This window comes from Argiope bruennichi, chromosome 8 (genome assembly GCF_947563725.1).
Source record: "Argiope bruennichi chromosome 8, qqArgBrue1.1, whole genome shotgun sequence".
NCBI lineage: Eukaryota > Metazoa > Arthropoda > Arachnida > Araneae > Araneidae > Argiope > Argiope bruennichi.
In genome coordinates, this window is record NC_079158.1 from 21,747,641 (window position 1) to 21,773,040 (window position 25,400).

At 31.9% G+C, this 25,400-nt stretch overlaps 1 protein-coding gene across 3 annotated transcripts in view; it reads left to right on the top strand.

Moving 5' to 3' along the window:
• LOC129981865 (calmodulin-A-like) overlaps nucleotides 1–25,400 on the top strand; it is a 315,003-nt gene that overhangs the window by 234,937 nt on the left and 54,666 nt on the right. For all 3 annotated transcript variants that reach the window (XM_056092901.1, XM_056092900.1, XM_056092899.1), the window contains one exon: nucleotides 1,245–1,388. In XM_056092901.1, the coding sequence (XP_055948876.1) occupies nucleotides 1,245–1,388 (144 nt within the window). The remainder of the gene's footprint in view (nucleotides 1–1,244; nucleotides 1,389–25,400) is intronic.

Consider the following 25,400-nt stretch of genomic DNA (forward strand, 5'->3'; position numbering starts at 1 on the left):
ACGGTGTTTTTAAAACTTATTTTATGAATAATGATATTTTTCCACTATGTTGCTTCATTCAAACAATCATAACTCAACAAGAAATGAACCAAATACAGTTATTTATATATCAAAATAATCTGTATAAATAGCGGATGTTTTGTGCCCCCATCAAAATTATATTTATGGAAATAAATTTTTAATAACTGTTTAAATGTTAAAATTACAGAAAAAATCTCGCTTTTTCTATTCATCGTTGATGAAAAAATTGTTTAAAAAAAAACTATTTATTTTTATAACTTGTTTGAGGCAGACAACATGAAGACTCATATTAGGCATCATTTCCAACTAGAATTGTGTGTCTGTACAAATTAGAATTTAAGATATCATGTTTCAAAAAATAGGCTAATTAGCTCATTAAATATTATTTAATTATTAATTAGTGTAATATAGTTTTTTCTCACTGAAATGAGTTTAAACATATATTAATGACCTACTGTGAAAAAACTGTATTTTTAAAGTTAAAATTTTTAAAAAAATCTTCAAGTGTGTACGTACACCTTAAGGAAAGTTAAATTACAAAAAAAAATGCAAATTACAAAAAAAAATTACAAAATTAAAATTTTATGAAATGTAGTGGAAATTAGAAAATTTCTTTTACAAAAAAATATGGAAACCATTTCTTTTACAAAAAAATACTGAAAACAATACTATTAAGAAAATAAATCATAATGAATGTCTAAAAGAATATTCTTAATTCTTTGACTTCACATTTATTTGAAAAGACTTTTGTATTTGAACCGCATTTAATTTTTTCAACATGTGAATGCAGTAGCTTTTAAGTAAGAATTCATTTATTTCTTATTATTCGAAATATATCCTGCTACATGATATTGAGATGACTTAAACTAATTAGAATGACAAAAACCGATGGAAACATAAACAAATACGGAACATTCCGATACTTAATGTACTTAAAGAGTTAAATATTCATTACAAATTATTAATGCGTTTTGGATATAATTTACAAATTGGCATTTTCTACGAGTTCCTCAACTTTTCTGATTTTGTCTTAAATTCTATACCTTCTTTATTTTTCATTTCATTGGGAAATGTTTTAAAACACAGATCTGTTAATCTTTATTATCAATAATTTATTGAGAGAAACCTTGCTGATGAATGGAGGATTTTTCAATAGTTTGTTGCAATATGTGTAAATAATGAAGTTGTGGATTCTGATGAAAACTTTTTTTTTCATTTTTTAGAATTCAAGGAGGCTTTCGGGCTGTTCGATCATAACGGTGATGGGTCCATTGAGGCCGCCGAACTAGGGGTTGTAATGAGATCTCTCGGACAAAGGCCTACGGAGGCGGAACTGGTCAACATGATCCGGCTCGTTGATCAAGATGGTGAGTGCATCTCTTCTGCATGCTAATCCTATATGCTAATACCGTAATGATTTTTAGGTGAAAAAATTTCACTCCAAAATCATACTTATTTTAGTCTTTAAAACTTGAAATTCGGCATATTTCAGTTGCATCCTTTCAAGTTTTAATGATCCAGGCATAACTATTTTAGATCGAGCAATAATTTTTTAAATATCTTTTTAACAAGTTTTATTTTTATAAGACCAGAAACTAAAAGATTCCGAACTGGTACTCGCAATTTTTAGAGAATATTGTCTTGAATTTTTAGACGATATATTTAAAGATATAATATATCGTTTGAGTGAATTATCTCACAAAATGTCATTATAATATAAAGCAAAGCAAAAAGGAGACAGATGTTGAGTAGGACTTAATCAATTAACCGACATTTCTTAGAAATTTTGCTCATTAAAGGAATTGTAACATGTACAAAATTACCTAATTTGTATAGGGTGAATGAAAATGACAGATAAAACTGATAATAAATCCCTATTTTTATTTTGCAACTGTCGATTATGAAAGATAAGGATGCAATAAATGCATGGAAGTGATGGGATTTTTTGATTCTAAAAATATATTATTTCCACCACTACACATCAAAATGGGACTAATATATACTTTATGCAAAACATGCGATAAAAAAAAGTGAAGATTCTATTTATTTGATATCAGAATTTCTTCGATTAAGTCGTACAAAAAAGATCTTTGTTAACCTACAGATAAGAAAACTTTTTCAAGGACAAAAATTTTCGTGATGTTCTTCATGATGATTAGAAGGCAGCATGGAACAGTTTTAAGATTGTTTGTTCAAATATTTTGGGAAACAAACGTGCTACAATTACAAAAAGTGAGTGGATGGCATATTCATATGTAACTTCATGCCTGAAGTTCACTTATCTTTGAAGATTCAGTCTCTGCATGCTCATGTCGATTTTTTTCAAGAACTGTTAGCGCAGTGTAGTCAAAAGAATGGTTCTTGCACCATAAACCTTACAACCACCCATCCAGGAGAATTATAAATCGTCAGTGATCAGCATATTAAGCCTAACCATCAGGGCGCTGCTACATCTGAGAAAAGATGTAAAGGGAAATGAAATCTTCTATCTAAGTACATTACTGTTGGATAATCAAGGTACCCTCCCGATAGTGGTTGGCGCAGTTTGGCCAAAAGAATGGCTCTTGCGCCATAAACCTCACAACCAACCATCCAGGAGAATTGTATATCTTCAGTAATATTAAGCCTAACCATCAGGGCGCTGCTACCTCTGAGAAAAGATGTAAAGGGAAATGAAATCTTCTATCTAAGTACATTACTGTTGGATAATCAAGGTACCCTCCCGATAGTGGTTGGCGCAGTTTGGCCAAAAGAATGGTTCTTGCGCCATAAACTTCACAACCAACCATCCAGGAAAACTAAATCGTCAGCGATCAATACAGTCAGGCTAGCCACAGGGCGCTGATATCTTTATGAAAAAATGAAAATAAATGGAACCTACTTGTCTAAGGACATTGTTGTTGAATAATTCAGATGCCCTTCAAACAGTGAAATTTCATGCAGTAAATTAATAGAAGGTATTCATCTGGAAATAGCAATATGTGTGGTTATTCATTATGTATTTATTTTGCTATAAAATTTTCAATAAATGTGTGGAACGTTTTTACGAATTTCACTTCTGTAATCATGAGCTGTATGTTTTATTAATTCCATACCCTACCTGTTTTAAATACTAGAATTAACATTTAATTGAAATGGTAATATTCTGCATTTTAATGATCATGGAAATGTAAGAGCCTCATTTGATTGCATTTAATTAATGAAAAAAATCTTGAACAATGAAATTACTATTTAGATGCAGTGTATGCATATAGAAACATATTCATTTGAAACAAAATGAACTTCTATTTATATGTAATATAATGCGATTTATTAAAATATAATACGATTCTACAGTGTAGTATTAAGAGGTAAACATGCTAAATGGCAGGAATTTTTAGAAAATATGTTACAACGCTGACCTGCCTAAATCACAGGACATTGGTCTGCTACGGATGCAAAGAGGATTATCACATGCGTGCATTTTATTTTATATTTTTCACTATCAAGATATTTATAAACAACCGTGAAATTTTCTCATCGCATTCTGTTGCTTTGTTTTGGGTGTAATATTTTTCCTTTTTTCAAGAAAAGGAGTAATGGTGAAGACAATGACTTTCACATTCAAATTTTGCATAATTAAAACAACAATAGTGAATTAATTTTTTTGTATTTAAAAGGAAATTCTGGGATTTAAAAATATGAAACATGGAGATATAAAAGCATTTAAAATAACCGAATGTTTTGTCGAAAAGACGTTTTGTTTTGAAACATTTTATTGAAATGCATTCCGAAATGAAGGTACAAATATTCACTTACTTGAGATTCTTTAATTTTCATTTTTTTTTCCTGAAACATTCTTATAGAATGAAAGTATTGATGTATTAAAGAATCATAGCGGCATTCTACTCTTTAATAAAACGTATGAAATTAATTTAAAATATCAAATTCGACACCTCTTCAAACATTCTTTTATGAACAACGTGAAAGATGAAGGCGATGATATGTATGCATAGAAAATATGCATGGAAATCCTCTTTTCATGGAGATCTTTTGAACGAAACTTTATTCAACTTGTGACAATATTATTCCTTCCCGTTTTATTGTTTCAACTTCTCTCTGTTGGGAAATATTAATCAAGGAGAACAAAGGCGAAGCGAAAGTCGAGACTCTCTGCTTTTCGTTTCAGATATTCAAAATATGCTTGCAGACTGCTCAAATAAAAACATCAAAACACTCCGCATATCTTAGCCTAGCAACATGAGATATAAATGAATCGCATTGTTTGACGGAAAAATTCTTTCATTTTGGAATGCTTCTTTTGGTGGGTGTGGGTATTTCATTTATTTGCTGGATAACGCACATTTTTCGCACGTGGATTTCTGAAATATTTTTTTTAATCTATTTGTGACGATTTCCTTTGTTGGGTTAAAATCCTGGAATTCCTTCGACGTGGATAATGTAATTTTGAATCAACAATAAAGAGTGTACTGTTTCAACTTTTTTACAGCTGATTTTTCTATCTATTGCAGAAAGATATATTGAAATTCACTCTCAAAAAGAAGTATCTGTAGAGATGGGTGATCATATATACTCCTTATACAAAAAAAAAATTAATATTATTCAAACAACGGACCTCATCGGATTAAACATTCCCTTTATTTCTTCCAGCAATTATTCCTTGTTTCTAGATTCACCAAGAATCACTCTATTTCACTTTCTAGTAAGATGTATTTTTCACCTCGTCGATTTGAGAAACATTCGCTGTTACGCTTAAGTCTTTGTTGTCAAGATACACTCATATGCTCTATCTGCTTCGTGCAACTTCTTTATAGTTAAGGTATATTGATCTTATAATTTCGCTTTGCTCTTTGTTGTCAAGATACACTCAAATGCTCTATCTGCTTCCTGCAACTTCTATATAGTTAAGGTATATTGATCTTATAATTTCGCTTTGGTCTTTGTTGTCAAGATACACTCAAATGCTCTATCTGCTTCCTGCAACTTCTATATAGTTAAGGTATATTGATCTTATAATTTCGCTTTTCGCTTTGGTCTTTGTTGTCAAGATACACTCAAATGCTCTATCTGCTTCGTGCAACTTCTATATAGTTAAGGTATATTGATCTTATAATTTCGCTTTGGTCTTTGTTGTCAATACACACTCAAATGCTCTATCTGCTTCCTGCAACTTCTATATAGTTAAGGTATATTGATCTTATAATTTCGCTTTGCTCTTTGTTGTCAAGATACACTCAAATGCTCTATCTGCTTCCTGCAACTTCTATATAGTTAAGGTATATTGATCTTATAATTTCGCTTTGGTCTTTGTTGTCAAGATACACTCAAATGCTCTATCTGCTTCCTGCAACTTCTATATAGTTAAGGTATATTGATCTTATAATTTCGCTTTTCGCTTTGGTCTTTGTTGTCAAGATACACTCAAATGCTCTATCTGCTTCCTGCAACTTCTATATAGTTAAGGTATATTGATCTTATAATTTCGCTTTTCGCTTTGGTCTTTGTTGTCAAGATACACTCAAATGCTCTATCTGCTTCCTGCAACTTCTATATAGTTAAGGTATATTGATCTTATAATTTCGCTTTTCGCTTTGGTCTTTGTTGTCAAGATACACTCAAATGCTCTATCTGCTTCCTGCAGCTTCTATATAGTTAAGGTATATTGATCTTATAATTTCGCTTTGGTCTTTGTTGTCAAGATACACTCAAATGCTCTATCTGCTTCCTGCAACTTCTATATAGTTAAGGTATATTGATCTTATAATTTCGCTTTGGTCTTTGTTGTCAAGATACACTCAAATGCTCTATCTGCTTCCTGCAACTTCTATATAGTTAAGGTATATTGATCTTATAATTTCGCTTTTCGCTTTGGTCTTTGTTGTCAAGATACACTCAAATGCTCTATCTGCTTCCTGCAACTTCTATATAGTTAAGGTATATTGATCTTATAATTTCGCTTTTCGCTTTGGTCTTTGTTGTCAAGATACACTCAAATGCTCTATCTGCTTCCTGCAACTTCTATATAGTTAAGGTATATTGATCTTATAATTTCGCTTTTCGCTTTGGTGTTTGTTGTCAAGATACACTCAAATGCTCTATCTGCTTCCTGCAGCTTCTATATAGTTAAGGTATATTGATCTTATAATTTCGCTTTGGTCTTTGTTGTCAAGATACACTCAAATGCTCTATCTGCTTCCTGCAGCTTCTATATAGTTAAGGTATATTGATCTTATAATTTCGCTTTTCGCTTTGTTCTTTGTTGTCAAGATACACTCAAATGCTCTATCTGCTTCCTGCAACTTCTATATAGTTAAGGTATATTGATCTTATAATTTCGCTTTTCGCTTTGGTCTTTGTTGTCAAGATACACTCAAATGCTCTATCTGCTTCCTGCAACTTCTATATAGTTAAGGTATATTGATCTTATAATTTCGCTTTCGTTTTGGTCTTTGTTGTAAATATACAACCGAGCTCTCTAATTTCAATTGCTTTCTTCATTCTCGATGTCATTAAGGTATATCGGCCTTACTATCGATCTTCCTACTATTTCACTTTGCTTTTAGTCTTTGTTTCAAAATACACCCAAATGGTCTAATTCTATCTGCTTCTTGCAAATTATCGATATAATGAAGATATATTGGTCTTGCTGTAAATCTGCTCTTGATTCGCTTTGACTTTGGTCTTTGTTGCAAAACTAAACTCAAATTCTCTCATTCCATTTGCTTCCTGCAACTTTTATCTGTATTTAATGCATATTGATGTTCCTATATATCATCTTATTAAGCCTGTTAGCTTCTTTCTGTATCAGTTGTATAATTCTGAAAAGCTAATACACGTGAATCGCATTTCATAAATTTTAAAACCATATTAACTTTTAATATCATTGCTGCTTCAATAAAATAACCTGAACCGTAGTGACCTGGTGGTAAAATCTCGGCTTCGGAATTGGTGGTCTTCAAGTTCGAGACCTGATTCCATCGAAGAACCATTCTGTAAGCGGGTCTAGTGTAAGCCAAATCTAAAACGTGGACGTTTGGAGAGGAGAGTACCAGCTCAGGTGTCGTTCTCGTCATCTGATGGTGGTTCAAAATGACGAGATCCGTCCTAAAATAGCCTTAATGCTGCCTTAAACTAAACTAAACTCAATAAAATAATTTTAATTATTTAATTTTCAACTTTAATTATAGATAATTAACTGTAAAGCGTCAGTTCAGGTAAAATGAAAGAATACGACTCAAAATTTTCATCGGTCCATTCATCGCATCGGGATGAATTTTGGCCATGCGTCATTCAAATCACTATATCAATGGTACAAAGCATTTTGTCTCAAACATAATAAACTTAACTAACATTTATCTCGTTATAAAAGACAATTTTTTGAGAATGATTTAGTTATTCGTGAGAAACGCCTCAATAAGATTTAATGCACGATAATTGTGTTGCTACAATATTTCTCGACAGTTTCGGGGGTTTTATGAATCCCGTTGTCTCAAAACACGATGGACAAAGGGAAAACGCAACATGAATCTCACTACCAGGGCCGTATAAAACTGCCAAGTGGATTGCAACCATACCAAATTTTTTTGGAAGTATCAATTATCAGCGGAAAACGGATTGATAAAATTTAAACTTTATACGCAATGGATGCAACTTTCTGAACCTTGGTAAATTCTTGCTGAGAGTCTTCCGCTTCTTAGGAATGTCTAAAATGATATTTTAAATTCAGTTGAGAGAAATTTTGGGCTGCTATAACCGAGTCAACATATCGGGTAGTGCGAGTCCACTTGTATGAACTATCACTCACTCGCCTAGGGGCAGCCAAATCATCCAATGAAATAAAAAACGCATCGAGGTTGAAACCTATAAATGTTATTTATTTCTGAGCTGTAATGTCTTCTAGGAGCGAGGCGACTCCCGTATGTGTGATTTCTCGACCCATGCTTGGCGTTTTTACTTTTTCGTATCCTTAGAATAAAGAAAATATTGTAATCGTCAAAAAATTCGAAATCGAAATGTTTATAAAACTCCAAGTTTTATACCCACTTGATTTCAAAAAATACGTCTTCGGCATTATGTCCGTCTGCTTTTGACACAGATAACTCAACTCAAAAACGTTTTGAGCTAGCTGAATGAAATTTAGTATATGATCTTTATACTAAACTAACAAATTTTATCACTGTTTATATTAAATTTTGAGCAAAATCCGTTTAGGTGAAGTCTGTCTTGTTGTTCAATAATAAGTTAATATAATAACTACAAAACGAAATTGAGCTATGAGGATCAAATTCAATGCACAAATTTAACTTCTATATTGTCGAACCTATCAAATTTTAAGTCATAGACAATGAGGAACTTGAGTATATGCAGGTCTCAATGACTCAAATGCAATGGAATGACTCAAATGCGTAGAATTTAAAGGTGAAACAATAAATTCTACGAAATGCTGTCATCAGCTAGATCAACTGAAAGCTGCCATAGCAAAAAAAGGCCAGAATTAATGAACCGACAAACCGTTTCTTTTTCCCTTGTGACAACGCGAGACCACATATTGCATTAGTCGTAAGAGAGAAGCTCTCACAGTTTGATTGGGATGTTTTACCGCATTCTGCATACACTCCAGATCTCACTCCATCTGATTATTATTTCTTTCTGTCCTTAAAAAAATTCTCTTCGCGATAAGCGTTTTAAATCCATCAGCGAAATAAAAGCGCACCTCGAGGATTATTTCTTGCGCAAAACACAACAATTTTGGAAAGAAGGCATAATGAGGCTTCCTGAGAGATGGAAGAAGGTAATAGAGCAAAAGGGTTCTTATATACATAATAAATAACATCTTAAACAGTAAATATTGTGTATTCTTTTCATATTAGAAACAGGAAAGAAATTTATGAGACATCCTATTATAATACTCACAATTGCTTGCAAAACTCCGTAATAAGGTGATAAAAATAGCGTCAGTTTGCCTCTATTCCGTCGCAGATATGTTATATAATACTAAATAAAATATCTCCCATTAACGCATTAAATGTATTTTGGTTTAATCATCCGATAAGTTTCCCCATCCATCATGGTAGTTGTCATTTTTATCTCTGCATTCGCTGCAAACTATCGCTGGTTGATTTATAACGCCTCTAACCACACCTTTTCAGAAGGGATCCCCCAAAATGCTCCGAATTTCCTGTTACTTCATTACAAAGATTTTCCAGCTTCGTGAGTGAATTTTTATGAAAGTGAATGGGTCGCGGGTTTCCAGTTTGTTCTTTTTTTTTTCAGATTTAAATTTGAAAGGTGTGTGAACGGATATTTTCTGCATCATTATTTCTCAAATATTTTTTCCTTGGGATATAAATATTGTGAAAACATGGGATACAAATTGAAAGGATTAATATTCAGAAAAAAAATTATAAATACACTAGATCTTTTTAAAGCATGCTTTATAGATTGGTTTTTGTAAATAATCAGTTTTTCCTACCATAGTTATGAATAAATATTGACATAATGCAAAAGATTTGAACCAATATACATACCAAAACATATGCATTAAGATTTTTTCTATAGTTTTTTTTTTTATTTGTAAAATATTTACATTTCTCCTCTGTTCGATTTCAAATGTTTTTAACATTTTTTTCTGCTATATTAAATTGGCATATGGTTCTAAAATATTCAGATATTTTTTTTCCTTTAGAACACTATAAATATCGTGTCCCTTAACTATTAAAATCTTTCCCTCGAGTAACTTATATGCCTCTCCTTTAATCACCATCTCGATCAATCATGCTAAACTCAAATATTAATATAAGCCAAAATAAACAAAATCTAAATTTATATGGCCCGTAAAATATCTATTTTAATAGAAACTATTTATTTTGGAAATAGAAAAAAATCGGGAACAACGGTCAAGTTAATGTTTTAAACTACATTCTTGATATCTCTGTCTATAATGTTTCTATGTATTTTTTAGTAAACTGTCCTCAAAATTGGCTCAAAGCTAAAGCCAATAATTGCTGATCTCAAATGCGAGTACAAGCTGTTAAGTATGCACAATTAAGTACTTTCAAACGTAAAAAGAATACCATCTGCCAGTTTTCGAATATTTTCACACTTATGTAACTTATGTAAACTTATGTAAAATTCAAGCATACCGAATTTCTTTAATTTTAACCTAAAATTAGTATAGCACTGGATTTCAGTTCTGTTTATTAACTACTGCTTATATATATAAAAAGAAAATTGAAAACAAAGAAGGATTTTTCAAGGACTTCAAATCTTGTTTCAAACTCGATTGTAATGCTTAACATTATTTATACGCATTCTTGATACGATACATTTTTTAAACTTTATTTGTTCATGCTCAAGATTTATTCTTGTAGATTTTTTAAAACTTTTGCTGGGCAACTAAGTATTTGTTTCGGGCCTCGATACTCTTGCTGTAGATGATTTTATTTATCTGCCCTATAGTATCTAGCCTTTTTAAGATAGTTTGACACCTCTGTCCCAATGTATCTCACCATTTTCTGGATAGAATTTGCTCCTTTGTCCTATAATGTCTAATTATTCTCTGGATACTTTTTGGTTTTATTATATCTAATCGTTTTTAGATTAGTATTTACTCCACTGTCCTATTACATCCAATCCTTCTCTGGACAGAGTTTACTCATCTTCATCACAGACAAACTGTAAGTCTGTTTATGTAGATTAGCGTAAGTTGTCAGTTTCTCTTTGAAAGTTTGCTTAACAAGCCAGTGCCATTTCCTATTTGAATTTCAACCAGTTCATTGCTCTCGGCTTTTTATTATCCAATATTAAAATCCCCTTACCAAACTTCAATCAATAAATGACAGACGCTGAACAATTTGCGCGGCAGTCACAGCGATGGATAGAGCAGGTGTGTCTTTCGATGTCACCCCCACTTTATGCTCATTACACTGTTTAAATAACCAGTAGGTTATAGTTGAAAAGGCATGAAGCGATGTTGTGTGTGTGTCTGCTGTGAAGCTTTATAGGCCAGATAACAGCTACGGGACACGAGTAATTACTTTTGTTTTGTGGTATTGTTACGTTGCGAGTTTGGTCCTCGCTATCTCCAATAGCTACATTGGTGACCCGATGACGCAAAATACGCAACCTTCATACAACTGTTGTGGCGCCCTCTGTCAGAAATAAATAAAATAAAAAAGCTGATAAAAAATCAGCCAATAAATAAATGAAGCTGATAAATAATCAGCCAATAAAAAAAATGGATAAGGCGCAAAAGCCAATATCACCACTAAAAGACAGCAAAAACAGGACAAAATATCGTTCTCCTCACCTCCGACTCACTGCAGGAGGAATAATGTGGTGAAGCTTTATAAGCCAGATAACAGCTACAGGACATAAGTAATTTCTTTTGTCTTGTGGTCTTGTTACTCGGCTACGAACCCAAACGTTGCGAGTTCGGTCCTCGCTATTACCAATAGCTACATATCTAATCATTCTATATAGTTTTACTTTTCTGTCCTTTTATGTTACTCCATGCGTAAAATATACAATATATCTCGATATCCCCAGATTATGAATGGACATTTCAATTGAAGTTATTAATTATCGAACAAATAATGACAAGACATTGTACAATTGTTTTTATCTTACCTCCTTCAGTTGGGAAACGTGAATATCTTTCGATAAGCGTGCTCACCTTTTCTGTGGAACTAAAATATTACTTAAGTTTTTAAATTAAGATTATTCGAAATCTTTCAATAACATTTCAGTATTCCGATTGAGGAACTATATATAAATTGTTTGCCACGACTTGAATAACAAAGAAATTATCTGTATTCATTTTTGACTACCAAGTAGGCTATATATCGTTAATTAAAAAATATAGTAAGTACAGATGTAGGCATACTGTATCACAAAAGAATGAAAATGGCTACTGGATAATTAGGTTTGCTCATAGATTTGTTGAGCGAAGGAAGAACAGTTCAAATGTTTTATTAATACGACTAAGTCATTCGCTGGTACTGCAAAGAAGGGAAAAGATTCTTGGTATGCTTTCTTTTTTCCTATTTAAGGGGAAAAGTCTTTTTTTTTCTGTTTTTAACATAAAGAAAAGATAAATTTGGTATATTAGGTTAATTATATTAGTAGGATGCATCCTTTCTTGACTTTTTTTTTCATTTCGAGTGGAAATATTCTTTAGAAAACCGAATTTAAAGTTCATGGGAAACTTTCTAATATATTACAGCTCCATTTTTCTTTTCAATAACTCTTTTAAAAAAATGGCCAACATTTAGCTCACATAGAAACTCTCGGTATCAATATCTTCAAAGACTATTTCCGGTTAGCCAGACAAAGTTGAAATAAGGCCGCCTTTCCAATATGAGGCGATCTCAAGGTAGGAGAGAAAATAAAAACAGTTTTCCGTTCTCACCATTTATCAAGTTTACGTTTTACCCGATGCAATCTTTTGATCTGTCAAGCGATCACATCCGACGCCGTGATTGATAAAATCGCGAAAAATCCCTCTCCTCTTTTCTCCTCTTAGAGAACGATTTCCACGCTGCGCAATACAGGAAATAAAATCCTTAAATTATATATCATACCTCCGCTGTTAGTAACAACTTTAAGATGATGGATTTCTTAAGGAGGAGATGAATTCGGGACGGAAGACAACCACATGTTGGAATGGTAGAAAACATCGCGATAAAAACGGAAATTTTCGAGAATAGGGAAATATATATTTTATTTAGACTGTTTTATTTTGAAAAGTTGGCGATGTATTGTGTCTTTTGATTTAGATGATTCCGGAAAGTCAGTAAAGAATGCTATTTCCTGGAATAAAGTATGTCTGGGCGTCTTTTATCAAAAGATATGACTCTCATCATCTGCGTGTCTATGATTGCTTTTTGTCCTTGGAGAATACTCGTAATAGGTTTATGTGGATGATTGTTGTTTTCGTGTTGGTCATTCCTTTTTCGTCTTTTTAATGTTTGTTTCGTGGAAAAATCGATAGATTAATTACTCTGCTTAAATCTTTTATTTTTGATTCTATGTTTTGGATTCGAGATAAAAAGAAGACGTAGCAGTTAAAAAACTTAACCTTTGAGATTTCTTTTAGTTATTAATTAATATAGGGTTTTATAAATGATATCCCAGCTTTACGTGCCTGTTAAAAGAAAAGAAAATACATTACAGTTTGTTGTTTATCGGAAATAAAAAATAACAGTTGAAAATTTAAATTCAACACAATTATAAGTGTTACATTTCTGGAGGGACTCACAATGGAAGATTATCGAAGCAATATGATAACTCCTTCCACAATTTTTTCTGTGTGTTTCTTGTGAAACTTAGAAAAGATGCAGATATGCGTGTGTCGGGATTAGTTCCCCTTCCTAACCTCAGATGGCAGCTAAATTCCAATTGTCTTGAAAGTTATTCAAAAAAGATTTCTTGTGTGGTTGGCAGTCGAGAAAAATAGACGTTCACGTGGAGTGTGAGCGATGAGTATCTCGCGAGAAAAGCAGAGTAAATTTATTTTAATGATCGCGCGGAAACCCAGCGAGTTTCTCATGAAATTAGTAGTTTATGAAGAAAATAATTTTTATTCCCGTTAAGAAATATTCGCAGCCGTGATATGGAATTGTTCATCGGAAAGTGTATATAAATAAGTGAGTGGCTCGATGTGAATAAATAGATGACTAGTCATGAGAACTGTTTCCTGATTTTTCTTGCGTAAAATCTTCTATTTTTTGCAAACGGGAGCACAGGGCATGTGCTCACGAACAATGCAGAAATACTTCGTTAGGGAAATATCCCCTATATTCCATAGCGTGTATGGAAATATTTGATTTTTTTAATAGCTACATCAAACAGCAGGTATTTGTTCTACCGCTATCTCAGATATTGACGAACATAGCAGGAGCAGATCTGCAGGCTTTCAAATCGTCACTTCAGATATGTTGAAAAAGTCTGGGATGAGCCATTTTATCACTTTGATACTATTCCTATTTTTCGAGAGATTGTATTAATTTATTATTGTGTTGAATTTAAACTTTAAACTGTTATTTGTAATAACTGGGTTTTACTTAGTTTTATGTTCTTTTAATAGCCCTGCAAAATTGGGGTATTCATTTACAAACACCGTGCATAATTTTGAAGAACTGATTTTTTGCAAATAAACATGGGAAACCCTTTCAATTCATTGGTTTTTACGTAATTATATTTATGTAACAATATTTTAAAATCTAATTTAAATCCTAATTAATTGCTAAATTTTTATTTTTATTTTTATTTAGTCCATATTAACTCCATTCTAAAATTTTCTCTTACTTCCTGTTTCAATTCCTACTTTTTTATTTAATTAATTCTGCACGTGTTCTATAAAACTGCTCACTTTAGCATTTTCAATCGCTCCGAGTAAAAGGAGAAAAATCCTTAATTCTCTCACCAATCTAAAGATACCTAAATTTCCCTATCCTTAATTGACACGTATCATAGAAATCCCTATCAGAATCTTATTATAAAAATCCCCGAAAAGGAAATTTCGGTTCCTTTTGCTCTTCTGCTCTTGCGTCGCGATGTAATCGAACGTCAGTTTTATCATCGCTCCTTTTTTTTCACAATAAGCCTTCTGTGATGGAGTAAATCGAAGTTTTAAAATATTCAAATATTTTTCTTCGCGACCACGCATCTGCTAAAATATGTTTTACATTTATCGCATGAATAGTAGATATTCACATAAGAAATACTTAAAAATGATTATCATTTACTTATTAACTACAATTTAGTTACATGGGGCAGTTAGTCTCTTTATGTACAATGGCTTGTACATAAAATGTACTAATCCTAATTAAATCCAATGGCTTGTACATACGAAACTCTGATAGGCTCTGTTACTCTTGTTTTTGGAGCGGACTGCGTCTTTTGTCTATTCGCTAAATAACGCACACTCATTTTACCTTTTTCAAAAGTGCTTCCTTTACACGTTCTTAATCCTGACACATAACAATATGTCATAAACTAACAAAAGTGGTCTCTTTGAAACGTTCTCGCATATTTCCTAAAGAAAAGGGCTCCCCTCGCCACCCCCCATGAATGCCGTTAATGCTGCAATGTTTAATTTCTGAGTGAGCATTTCCTGATGAGCATTTTATGCTTCATAATATAGTGAAGAAAACTGAGGATAGATATTTTTTTGTCGACTACTTGAAGCCAAATTGGACAGAACTGCAATTTTATTTACAAGAACATATACCATTTTTGAAGGATTGCTTATATATATATATAATATAAACTATATTCACTGACAAATAGAGATTAGTTCAAAATACGGATACAAATCTACATTTTACATGCTAAAACTGTGTACTAAATTGTTTTGCATCTAGTTCAATTTTGCAATGATAATCTTGGCTACGGCATCCTGTACGAATTAAATTATTTTTCGAGGTTTAATGCATCAACTGAGATGAGTTAATTCGAATAATACGCTCATAAACCATGTTGATCGTAATGCTAGAAAAGTAAATGATAGTTGATTTCACTTGCTTCTGCAAAGCGGGTTGTTTTTCTGTTACCCATCAAGTATATCATCATGTATGCTAAATGATGTTAGTTAGGTGTTTGAAATTAGAGCTTTTGTGTGATATCTGATTGAAATATTTTTATTGAATGCAAATGCATTTGCACTTCTAATCTCCGACCGATTGTGAAACCCTGATGAGAGAGAACCTTGAAGAAATAAGTTTAAATATTCGCTCTTGGTCAAATGACCGCAGGAGGTGGGAGAAGAAATGAAATGAAAATAAACGCCGGATGTTCAGGTTATGAATCAGATAAAAGATATTTGAGGCTATTTATAGGGCTGCGGTGGCAAGGTACGCAAGACTTCGGGAACACAGAGTTTCAGGTTCGGCACCCGGTTCCATCGAAGAACCGTCGTGTAAGCCAGTCTGGTGCACGTTAAATCCGTCCGAGCCAAATGTCCTCCCGCTGGTGCGGTGTGGAAGTTTGGAAAGGTGGGGTGTCAGATCAAGTTTTGTCCTCGTCATCTGACTGCGGTTCAAAATGACGAGGTCCGTCCCAGAATAGCCCTGGTGTGCTTTAAAACGAGGCGTTAATATAACTAAATTAAATTAATTTAATGCCAGTGCGTATGCTTTTCTACTCAGTCTGACCGATTGTGGAACCTTGATGAGACAAACTTTGAAGAAATGCATTTAGCAATTCGGTTTTGGTCAAATGACCTCATGAGAGCAGAGAAGAAATGAAATAAAAATTATGAAATGAATGCGATATCTGAGACATTTAATGGTCATAAGCCGTTTTGTTCATTTTTATCTTAAGGATTTGAGTTTTTCATGAATAATTCATGAAAAACGATATGAATTATATCTACTATGATTATATTTCCTGATATCTTTCTAATGCAAAAATTTATACAAAATGGTGGTTATGACGCATTTGCAATTCGAAGCATATTGCGTCATCCGCAGTATGTTTAGAAAACCTGTCCGTAAGCTGTATTGTTCCTTTCAGTGGTTTAACTGTTCATTGAAGATAAACAATTATTCCAAATTCAATAAAAATCAATCGCTTTAAAATTTCAAAAACAGATTAGTTAGCATTCTGTGTGTGATGCTGCACGCTGGTCCCTTCGTGTTTTCTTTAGAGCCTATTTAAATCTTAAGTGTCTCCGCAGTTTGCCAAGTCTTTAATGCCATCTTAGATCAATAAATTAAACGGCTCGTCTTCAGAGCAATTGTCTTTTGTCAACACTCCGAGTCCCTTCGGGGAAATCATGAGCAGCGGAGTAATGAAAATTCTGTAATGCAAGTGCCCACCTTATCTGCATTCGCCCACCCCACCGGCTAATTAACGCACTAATGAGAAAATGTTCGATTCATTTCGCTTCTAATCTGTGCATCAAATTAAAAGTGTTAATCAGTCTCTAATGCAATCACAGGACGAACTCGAAAGTTTTTAGCTGTGTTTGTTTCTGGGAAAGATGAAACTGTGCGGGAAAAGAGAATAAGAAAGAAAGAAAGAAAGGAACTTTTAAACACTTAGTAACGATTCGAAAGAAAACAAGTTTTAATGGATCGAAGTAATATCTTCTTAAACGTGAAATGTTTTGACAGTGAAATTTTTTACATTCGTGTAAACAACGCACAAAGAAAGTATTGTAATTTTCAAAAAATTCGAAATCAAGGTCTTGACGAATTTCTTCTTCTCCTAGATTTCCCCGAGTTTAGAAAACACATTTTTGGCATTATGCCTGTCTGTCTATGACAGTAGTAACTGAAAAACTTTTTGAGCTAGATAGATGAAATTCGGCATACGGTCTTTACACCAAATATGAAGATTTCTATAAAATTTTGAGTAAAATCTGCTCAGAGGAAGTCCGTATGTCTGATGTTCTAATACAAGTTAACATGGTATCTACTAAACGAAGAGAGCTAGATAGATAAGATGCGGTACACAGATTTAGCATCTATAGTATGGACACCTATCACCGTCTGTCGTTCTAAACGCGATAACTCAAAGTCGCAATGGCTTAAATATATCAAATTACGTTCAGAGGAAGTTTGTCCGTCCGGCTGTTCGATTATAAGTTAACATGATAAATACAAAACGGAGAGACCACAATGGATAATACTCAGTGCACAGATTTAACACAGCTCTCAAATTTCGAGCCACATCCTACAAGAGAGCGTCTATATATCTTCTGCCCTTTCAAAACTTGTAAACGCGAAAGCTCAAAATATCAATGATTTAAATACATCAAATTTGGTATGGGATTTTGTGACTATAATTGTAGTTTTGTGTCAATTTTGGTTTTAACTAGTTTGGAAGAGGAGCGCGTCTAAAATACAAATTCAATATCTGAATATTTTTAACCACATGTTAAGAAATAATCGACAAAAAAAAAAAAAAAAAAAAAAAAAAAAAAACTTGCCAAGGATCACGTGATAAAATGTTAAATTCATGCCAAAAGTTAATATGTACATACACTTCAAGACCTTCTCTGGGATAATGCATTTATTACAGAATATGCGAGAAGTTTTAGAGAGACTATTCCAGCTGATTTTAATTTTTACTTTCACATGAAGACGAACGAACAGGCAACCAAACAAATAGATTTCTTCCAAATGTTGACTTAATTCTACTATTTTGGTGTAAAGATGGTATTCAAATTTCATTACCCTTTCTCTATTAGTTTTTCATTTATCATATTTATTATTTAGGCATTTTGTGGTCCGAAGGAATTTAAGTTTATGGATGTCACTTTAATAGCTGATAAATTTAGTTTCGCATTTTAAGACATTCTTTAATTTAATCACTATGTTGATGAATTATACATATATATGTAATAATATTTTAAACTCTTAATTTAATCCAAATTAATTTCCAACGCTTTATCTTAATTTAGCCCATCGTAACTTATTCTAAAAATATTCTTATTTCGTGATCCAATTCCACTTTCGGTTTAATTAATCCCTTTGTAAAACTAATGCGCCATCAGTACTACGTACCAAATGAAAGTGATACTTTATTTGTCCTTATCAGAGGTCAAAATATGAATTTTATCTGCACGTAGCCGGAAATCCTATGTTATATAAGGCTAGTGATCATTTGTTTCGCCCCTTTTGCTCTTCTTTCTTACTTCTGCTTTTGTGTCGCGCTGCGCCTTCTTGTATAAAGTCATGCTTGCCACTTGGAATAGAATAAAACGAAATTAAAGATACAAAGCCTCTTCACTTCCTTGCATTCAGCTTCAACCAAAATAATGTTACATATTATTTAGCCGACAGGATTAGAAATTCATTACATATTATTTAGCCTGCAGGATTCGAAATAACTTTAAATATATATATATATTTTAATTTAACGATTTTGTAAAATTTTTATTTTTTAATATAGATATTATGGGGAAAATAACTAACGTAACGAAATTCTTCAAAATGAACCCTAATTATTAATTAGTGATTTATTTTCATATAAATAGTATTTAATCGTACTTGATAAATTGTAAGGAAATAATAAATTTCAAACAAATATGACACTAAAACGTTATTTTATAGGATTTGTAGATTGATATAATGTAATAGGTTGTACTATAATCTCTTAGATTGAATACTTAATATTTCTATGCATTATAAACAGTTAATAATATTTTATTTATAAATGTTTTTATAATTCAATATAACACACACTATCACTCTAATAATTTATTATTCATAGAGTATTAAGTTAATGAATTGAAATGAAATGAATGAAGTGAAAGAAGGATATTTTTTCTGAAAAAAAAAACTGTTAAAGAGAAGTTTGAACTGAAAGAAATGAGCGAAATTTCTGAAAAAAAATCGAAATTTTTGTTTACGTAGTTAATAAAATTGGCATGATTTTTTAATTCAAGATTTATTTTCTTATGTTCTCTATCTTCATCATTTTTTCAAAGAAATTGATATTCTAATGAAATGCTGGTGTAATATTTTTTGTAGTTAATATTTAATATAATTAACTGCAGTATAATAAAAATAATTTTAGCTATGCAATAAAGACATCCAAGTAAGATTTTTCATTAGAATCTTGCATAAAAAACATTTTGAATCACGTAACTTCAGTGTTTCTGAAAAATAATCTGTAATGACTGTAGATATTCTATGTTAATTAAATCATTCAGATTATGTATGCATGTTTCACTTCTAAACAATTGGATCGAATTCAACCCGATTTTGCACACTTATTATTGAAGACAAGAGAAAAAAGATTGTCAATTTTTAATGCTCGAAAATTAATTGAATATTTAGTTGGTTAAAAGTTAATCAAAATTTCGCCTCCACAGTAATTTAGGGAACATTATTTCAAAAGAAATATTTTTAAACTGTCTTAAAATTCGAAATTCTGCTATCTCAATGATATCGGATTCTTTTGTGAGCAATATTTTTTTTCAATTGTTATCAATTTTTAAAAAATTTAAACGCATTAAAATTTATGTTAAATTTGAACTCTTCTATCTCAATGTTTTGTCAGATTCCTATAGGAAGATTTCCATGGTTCTCATAACGACTTCAGGAAAATGTCCCCGTTTTTCACCGATTCTGGTACCTAGAACCCAAAACCACTCTTCGTTCAAAAGTTTATATCTATGCATATATAAGTGTGTATATATATATATATAATAAAGAATATGTTGTTGGAAATGTAAAAATCTTTCGTAAATGTGCCTAACTCAACGAGAGTTGAATTTATCATTTCACTATAACTTTCTTTATATTGAAGACAGAAGAATAAATCCAATTAGTCAAATAAACAGCTTCTGTATATAAAGTTTTTCGATAACTGCAATATCATAGAAGTTAGGAACTAAAAACTGATTTTCAAGCCCTAATTGGACTGTTTTTCCCAAAAGGTTTCGTCTAAGGATTGAAATGAATTTGAAAATAGTAACTTAGATATAAAGGAATCAGCTTGCCGAGAGGAATTTTTGTTTTATTTGAAAAATTTGTTTTATTTTAATACATATTTTTACCATGTTTTCATTTGTTTTGAAGTAAAGATTTAACGATGTTTAAAAATTGGCATAAGTCAATCGTTTTTTCGTTCAAATAAAACATATTTGACCAATGGTAGCGGTTAAAGGAAAAAGCTTTTTTTCCGCAGAAATTTCATTAGAATTTATTCAGAAAAAAATTTAAGGCAATCTTAAAATTGAAAATTCTATTTTTTCAAATGATACCAATTTCTTTTTTGTCTTTAAAATTTGTTGTTTATTCTTTAAAAAATTTACGCATTGATTTTGAAATTAGGAAAAATTCCTGAGTACTCCTGTGTTGGGCAGCATGAAGACTTTAAATTACACACCCAATACTTTTTTTAATTTCTTTTTTTTATTCCAGTACATGTGTCGTAAAAAGATTTTGTATATTATAAAACTTTATACAAAAATAAATTTCACGTTAAAAATATTATTCATGAAAGAATTTTAATTCCAAATGAAGCCAGGTATATGAACTAGTATTTATATAAAACTGGATACTTTCTTGTCCGATTTTATTAATTTCATCTGAATACATAGTTAAATTTTTATAAAATGAAATTAATACTAGTTCTTATTTTTTTTTCTTTAACTATACTTAAAATGCACTTGTTTATAAAAAATAAAATTTGACCAATCATCATGAGTATGTATTTTTCGAAAATGTATATCGCTGGATACAGGCTAACAACATTTATTAATCGACTTTTTTCAGCAGTCGCTTGCAGCCGGTGCCCCAGATAATTGATTACTTTGTGTAGTCACCGCTGGTATTTGTGGTTTAGTTTAGTTATATCATAACGTCCCGTTTTAAAGCAACACTAGGGCTATTTTTGGGACTGACCTCGTAATGTTGAACCACGGTCAGATGACGAGGACGACAGCTAAGCTGGAAGCCCCTCTCAAAACTTCTACACCACACCAACGGGAGGACGTTTGGCACCGACGGATTTAACGTGCACCAAACCCGCTTACACGGAGGTTCTTCTGTGGAATTGGGTTTGAAATCCACCGGTTCTGAAGACTTTACCACCAGGCTGCCGCGGCGCGCTAGTATTTGTGTTAAAACCGACATGCAAACATAATTTTAAAAATTCATTTTTCTGGCATTACGGAGGAAAAACCCTCGAAATTCATCAAAATTTCTAGGCTGAAATATTTGATGATTACAATAATTTCTTCTTCTGTACATCCTATACAAGGTAAAAAATAAGAGAGAGAGAGAGATCTTGCTTTGAGCGAAGCATGCAGAAATGAGAAGCAGAGATTAAATTTCGGCAAAGATGCTTGAGGCATTCGATCAGAAATAAATTGCCTGGTTTTCTGGCACAGGTAAACAGCGCTTTGGGAAAAGAACCGAGAGATGACAACAATCTGAAGCAACAAATGAATTTCTTCATAGAAACGGAATGCAATTCCTTCATATCTAGGTGCAGTTGCGAGCGGGTTTTTTTTGGTTTTTTTTTCCTTTTTTTTTTTTTTCCTACTTTTCATGCAATCTGAGAAGAAAAGTAAGGTTTCAACAAAGTCAACAATTTACTGGATGTTATTGCAAAAGGGTATTGTTGGAAAAGACGAAATTCTAAATTACTTGTTGATCGTATGAATGCAGTATTAAAAAAAATTGTAAAGTTCTTTCAAGTTAAAGTATCACAAATTTAAGTCGATTTTGGTTTAATTCGAAATATTTTCCTTTTTACGTTTTACGCATTTAATCTTCAACTATCCTTTACTCCATTTTTACGTTTAATTTACGAATCCACGGAATTCCAGAAAGTTTTTCAATTTACGAATTTTTTTTTTATCGATCATCTGATTATTTGTCCAAATATATCCGCTTGACTTCTGGTTTAGTGATATTAATTCTTGTGACTGTCTCAATGGGTTGCATAATTTCTTTTTCTTTAATTCTAACTAAGCATTACATCTACGGTTTCGCTAGTGATTTTTGAGGAAAAAAGAGAAAAACAAACAGTTTTCCGGCACATAATATTTGACTCCTTAAGAGATTTCTGAATATTAAATCTTTATTAGGGATTCTTAATCAATTATTCTAGAGGTTTTGTATAAATATTTTTAAAAATCTATATGTATCTAACGTACGTGGCATAGAAATTGCTCTTTAGTTTTCAAATTATTCCTTTTTTAAATCAGTATATTATTATTTCGTACGTTTTATATATGAGGATATATACATTTAGAATTTTTTTTCTCTACATATGTATCCTTTTAATTTATTATTACGGGAAAATTCGTTCGGTGGGTGTACGATGAAAAGTCAACCATCTGACTCTCCGACCCGCCCTAAGGCACACGGATTTAAACCATAAAACTGAATGACTGGACCGCCGCAACAGCAATTGGCGGGAACTGTGGTTGAGTCCTAAGGGCCGCCACCGGCCACGGTACAACCCTCCCCGAAGGAAGTACGTCCGGTCATCGATGGAAGGAGTCAGATCCCCCACCTATTAGTGTAACCTCCAGGGTGGCGAGATCCAACCACCATGCCGGAAGCATCTCATCCTCATTTCGAGGTGCCCCCCCCGAGGGACCGGTGTACAGTGAAAAGTCCGACGAGCTCAAAAACGCACAATGATGCATTATTCTACAAAAAAAAATAAGAAAACTGCTCAGCATAATATAGACGAAATGGACACAAAAACAACACTTTCAATAAACAACAGTACAAGCAGGAAATTGTCACAAAACAACCACAACAGCACAAAGCATTTAAGTTTACTCATTGAATATCGACGCTCCAAAGAGAGATTTTGCTCAACTATTACTGTTATCCCCTTCTCTTATGTGTTTGCCTCTGCTTTTATACTTGCTGTAGTAGAACATTAAATGTTCTAGAATAAATGCTGGAACTCGAATCCTCATGGAGACTCCGCGAAAATCTTCGAATATTTGGAGACTTGATTCCATTTAGCATCCATTACAATATTTATAATATTTTTATTAAAAGACTTATGGCACAAGAAAGCAGTATTTCAAATGCTTTAGAATATTCTTAATATTAAAATGCATATTTATTCATAGATGATTCATTTCGCTTAAATTTCTATTCCGTTAATATTCAGATTCAGTCGCGTCAAAGATCAAGGAAGAATTTTTGAATAATTATATATTCCCTGTTAATAGCTTAAGAACTTGGAAAATAAAAATTTGAGCAAAAAAAAAAAAACTGCAAAAGGTACGTAGTTTTAAATAATGCAAAATGCATAAAGGCCTTAATATATATTTTATGAGGGATTTTATTGTTTTATCTTTCAAGAGTAAACTAGTAAATGTCTCTTGAAATCTTTTGGGATCAAAATTTCTGTAAAAATAAATTTAAAAAAAATCGCAGCAGCAATGCTAAAAGCCATTCAATGCATAATTGTATTGTTGTTTGTATTGTATATATATTACATGACATATACAGTATTGTTTACGACACTAAAATATCCCGAGCATATACGTTACAATACGTACATTTGCTTGAAACAATAACTCATCGCCAATTGCTGTTTCATTTTTTTTTCAGTATGTTTTTGGGTTTGTTCATTATTTGTGTATTGCTGTATTGCATACATAATGACATACCGACGTACCTTACATTTTTATATTCTCATTGTGGTTGGCGCATTATCGCGAATCTAAATGTCACGATTTTACAATCATTTATTTTCAAAGCATTTGTATTTTGGATTTCTCTCTTGAATAATAATTTTGAAATGTAATTTCTCCAAATTTTTAATACAAGATGCATATTTTAATATGAATAAAAATCCTTGCGGCTATGTGCATTTCACATCTCCTCCTAAAATGTTATGTTATTTCTTAGGGCAAAATCAAGAATACTGTCAACTTTTCAAAGTGCAAAAAGTTGCTTAAATATTCGATTAATTAGAAATCTAGCAAAATTTTGTCGATTTTCTGCTATAAGTTTGGGGCAAATTATTTTACAAGAGATATCTTAATACCATCTTAAAATTCGAAATTATTTTTTCATTGATATCAAATTCCTTTATGTGCAATTTTTTGATGATGCAAAAAAAGTGATTGCGTTTTATAAAAATTTGTACAAGAATATCTTTTACATTACGAATATTATGTATGTAAGTATTTTAATTCCGACCTTCGCTGGTTTATCAACTAGTGTGTAAAAAAAAGCGAAGTAAAACCAAATCAGATTTGTTCAAGGTGAACTTTGAAGTTAATAAGAGACGAAAATGGTGCGTTTGCGGTTTTGTATCATGAATCATACGAAATTAAAGAGAAATATCCATCGGTCGTGGGAAAATAATTGCTAATATAATTATAGTGATTTTGATGTTCAAATATGTAATTGTATCTTATACACAGCCTACACCAATTTTAATATTATTATTATTTCTTTCTTTTCTCTCTGTCTATTAATAATACGAGGTGTGTATTTTGGCATAGTAGCAGCTATAAGCTAGAAACGTTTGTTTTATTTCAACCAAATTTGGTACATATATACCTTGGAAGGTGGGAATGTGCACCTCGGAGCAGCTGTTTTAAAATTTTAATTAGTTAAAAATTGAATTGAGTTTTGGTGTTTTTTCAAAATAACTTTTGGAAATATTATCGCACAAGTATGAATTTTACACTGTTAGAAATTTTTTTTAATCATGCAATTTTTTTTGTTTGTTTGAATTTTGGCAATTTTTTAAAAAATTATTTTTTTTAACTAAAATTATTTTTTTCATCTATAGATTACATTGGCGGCCTAAAATTCAAACCATTTTATTTTTATATGCTATTTTATTGTGTGATCTTCATTTGTTTAAAGCTAAAAAAGAAACTATTTTGTTTTGTTTTTGTTTGTCCCATTTACGACACGAATAAAAAA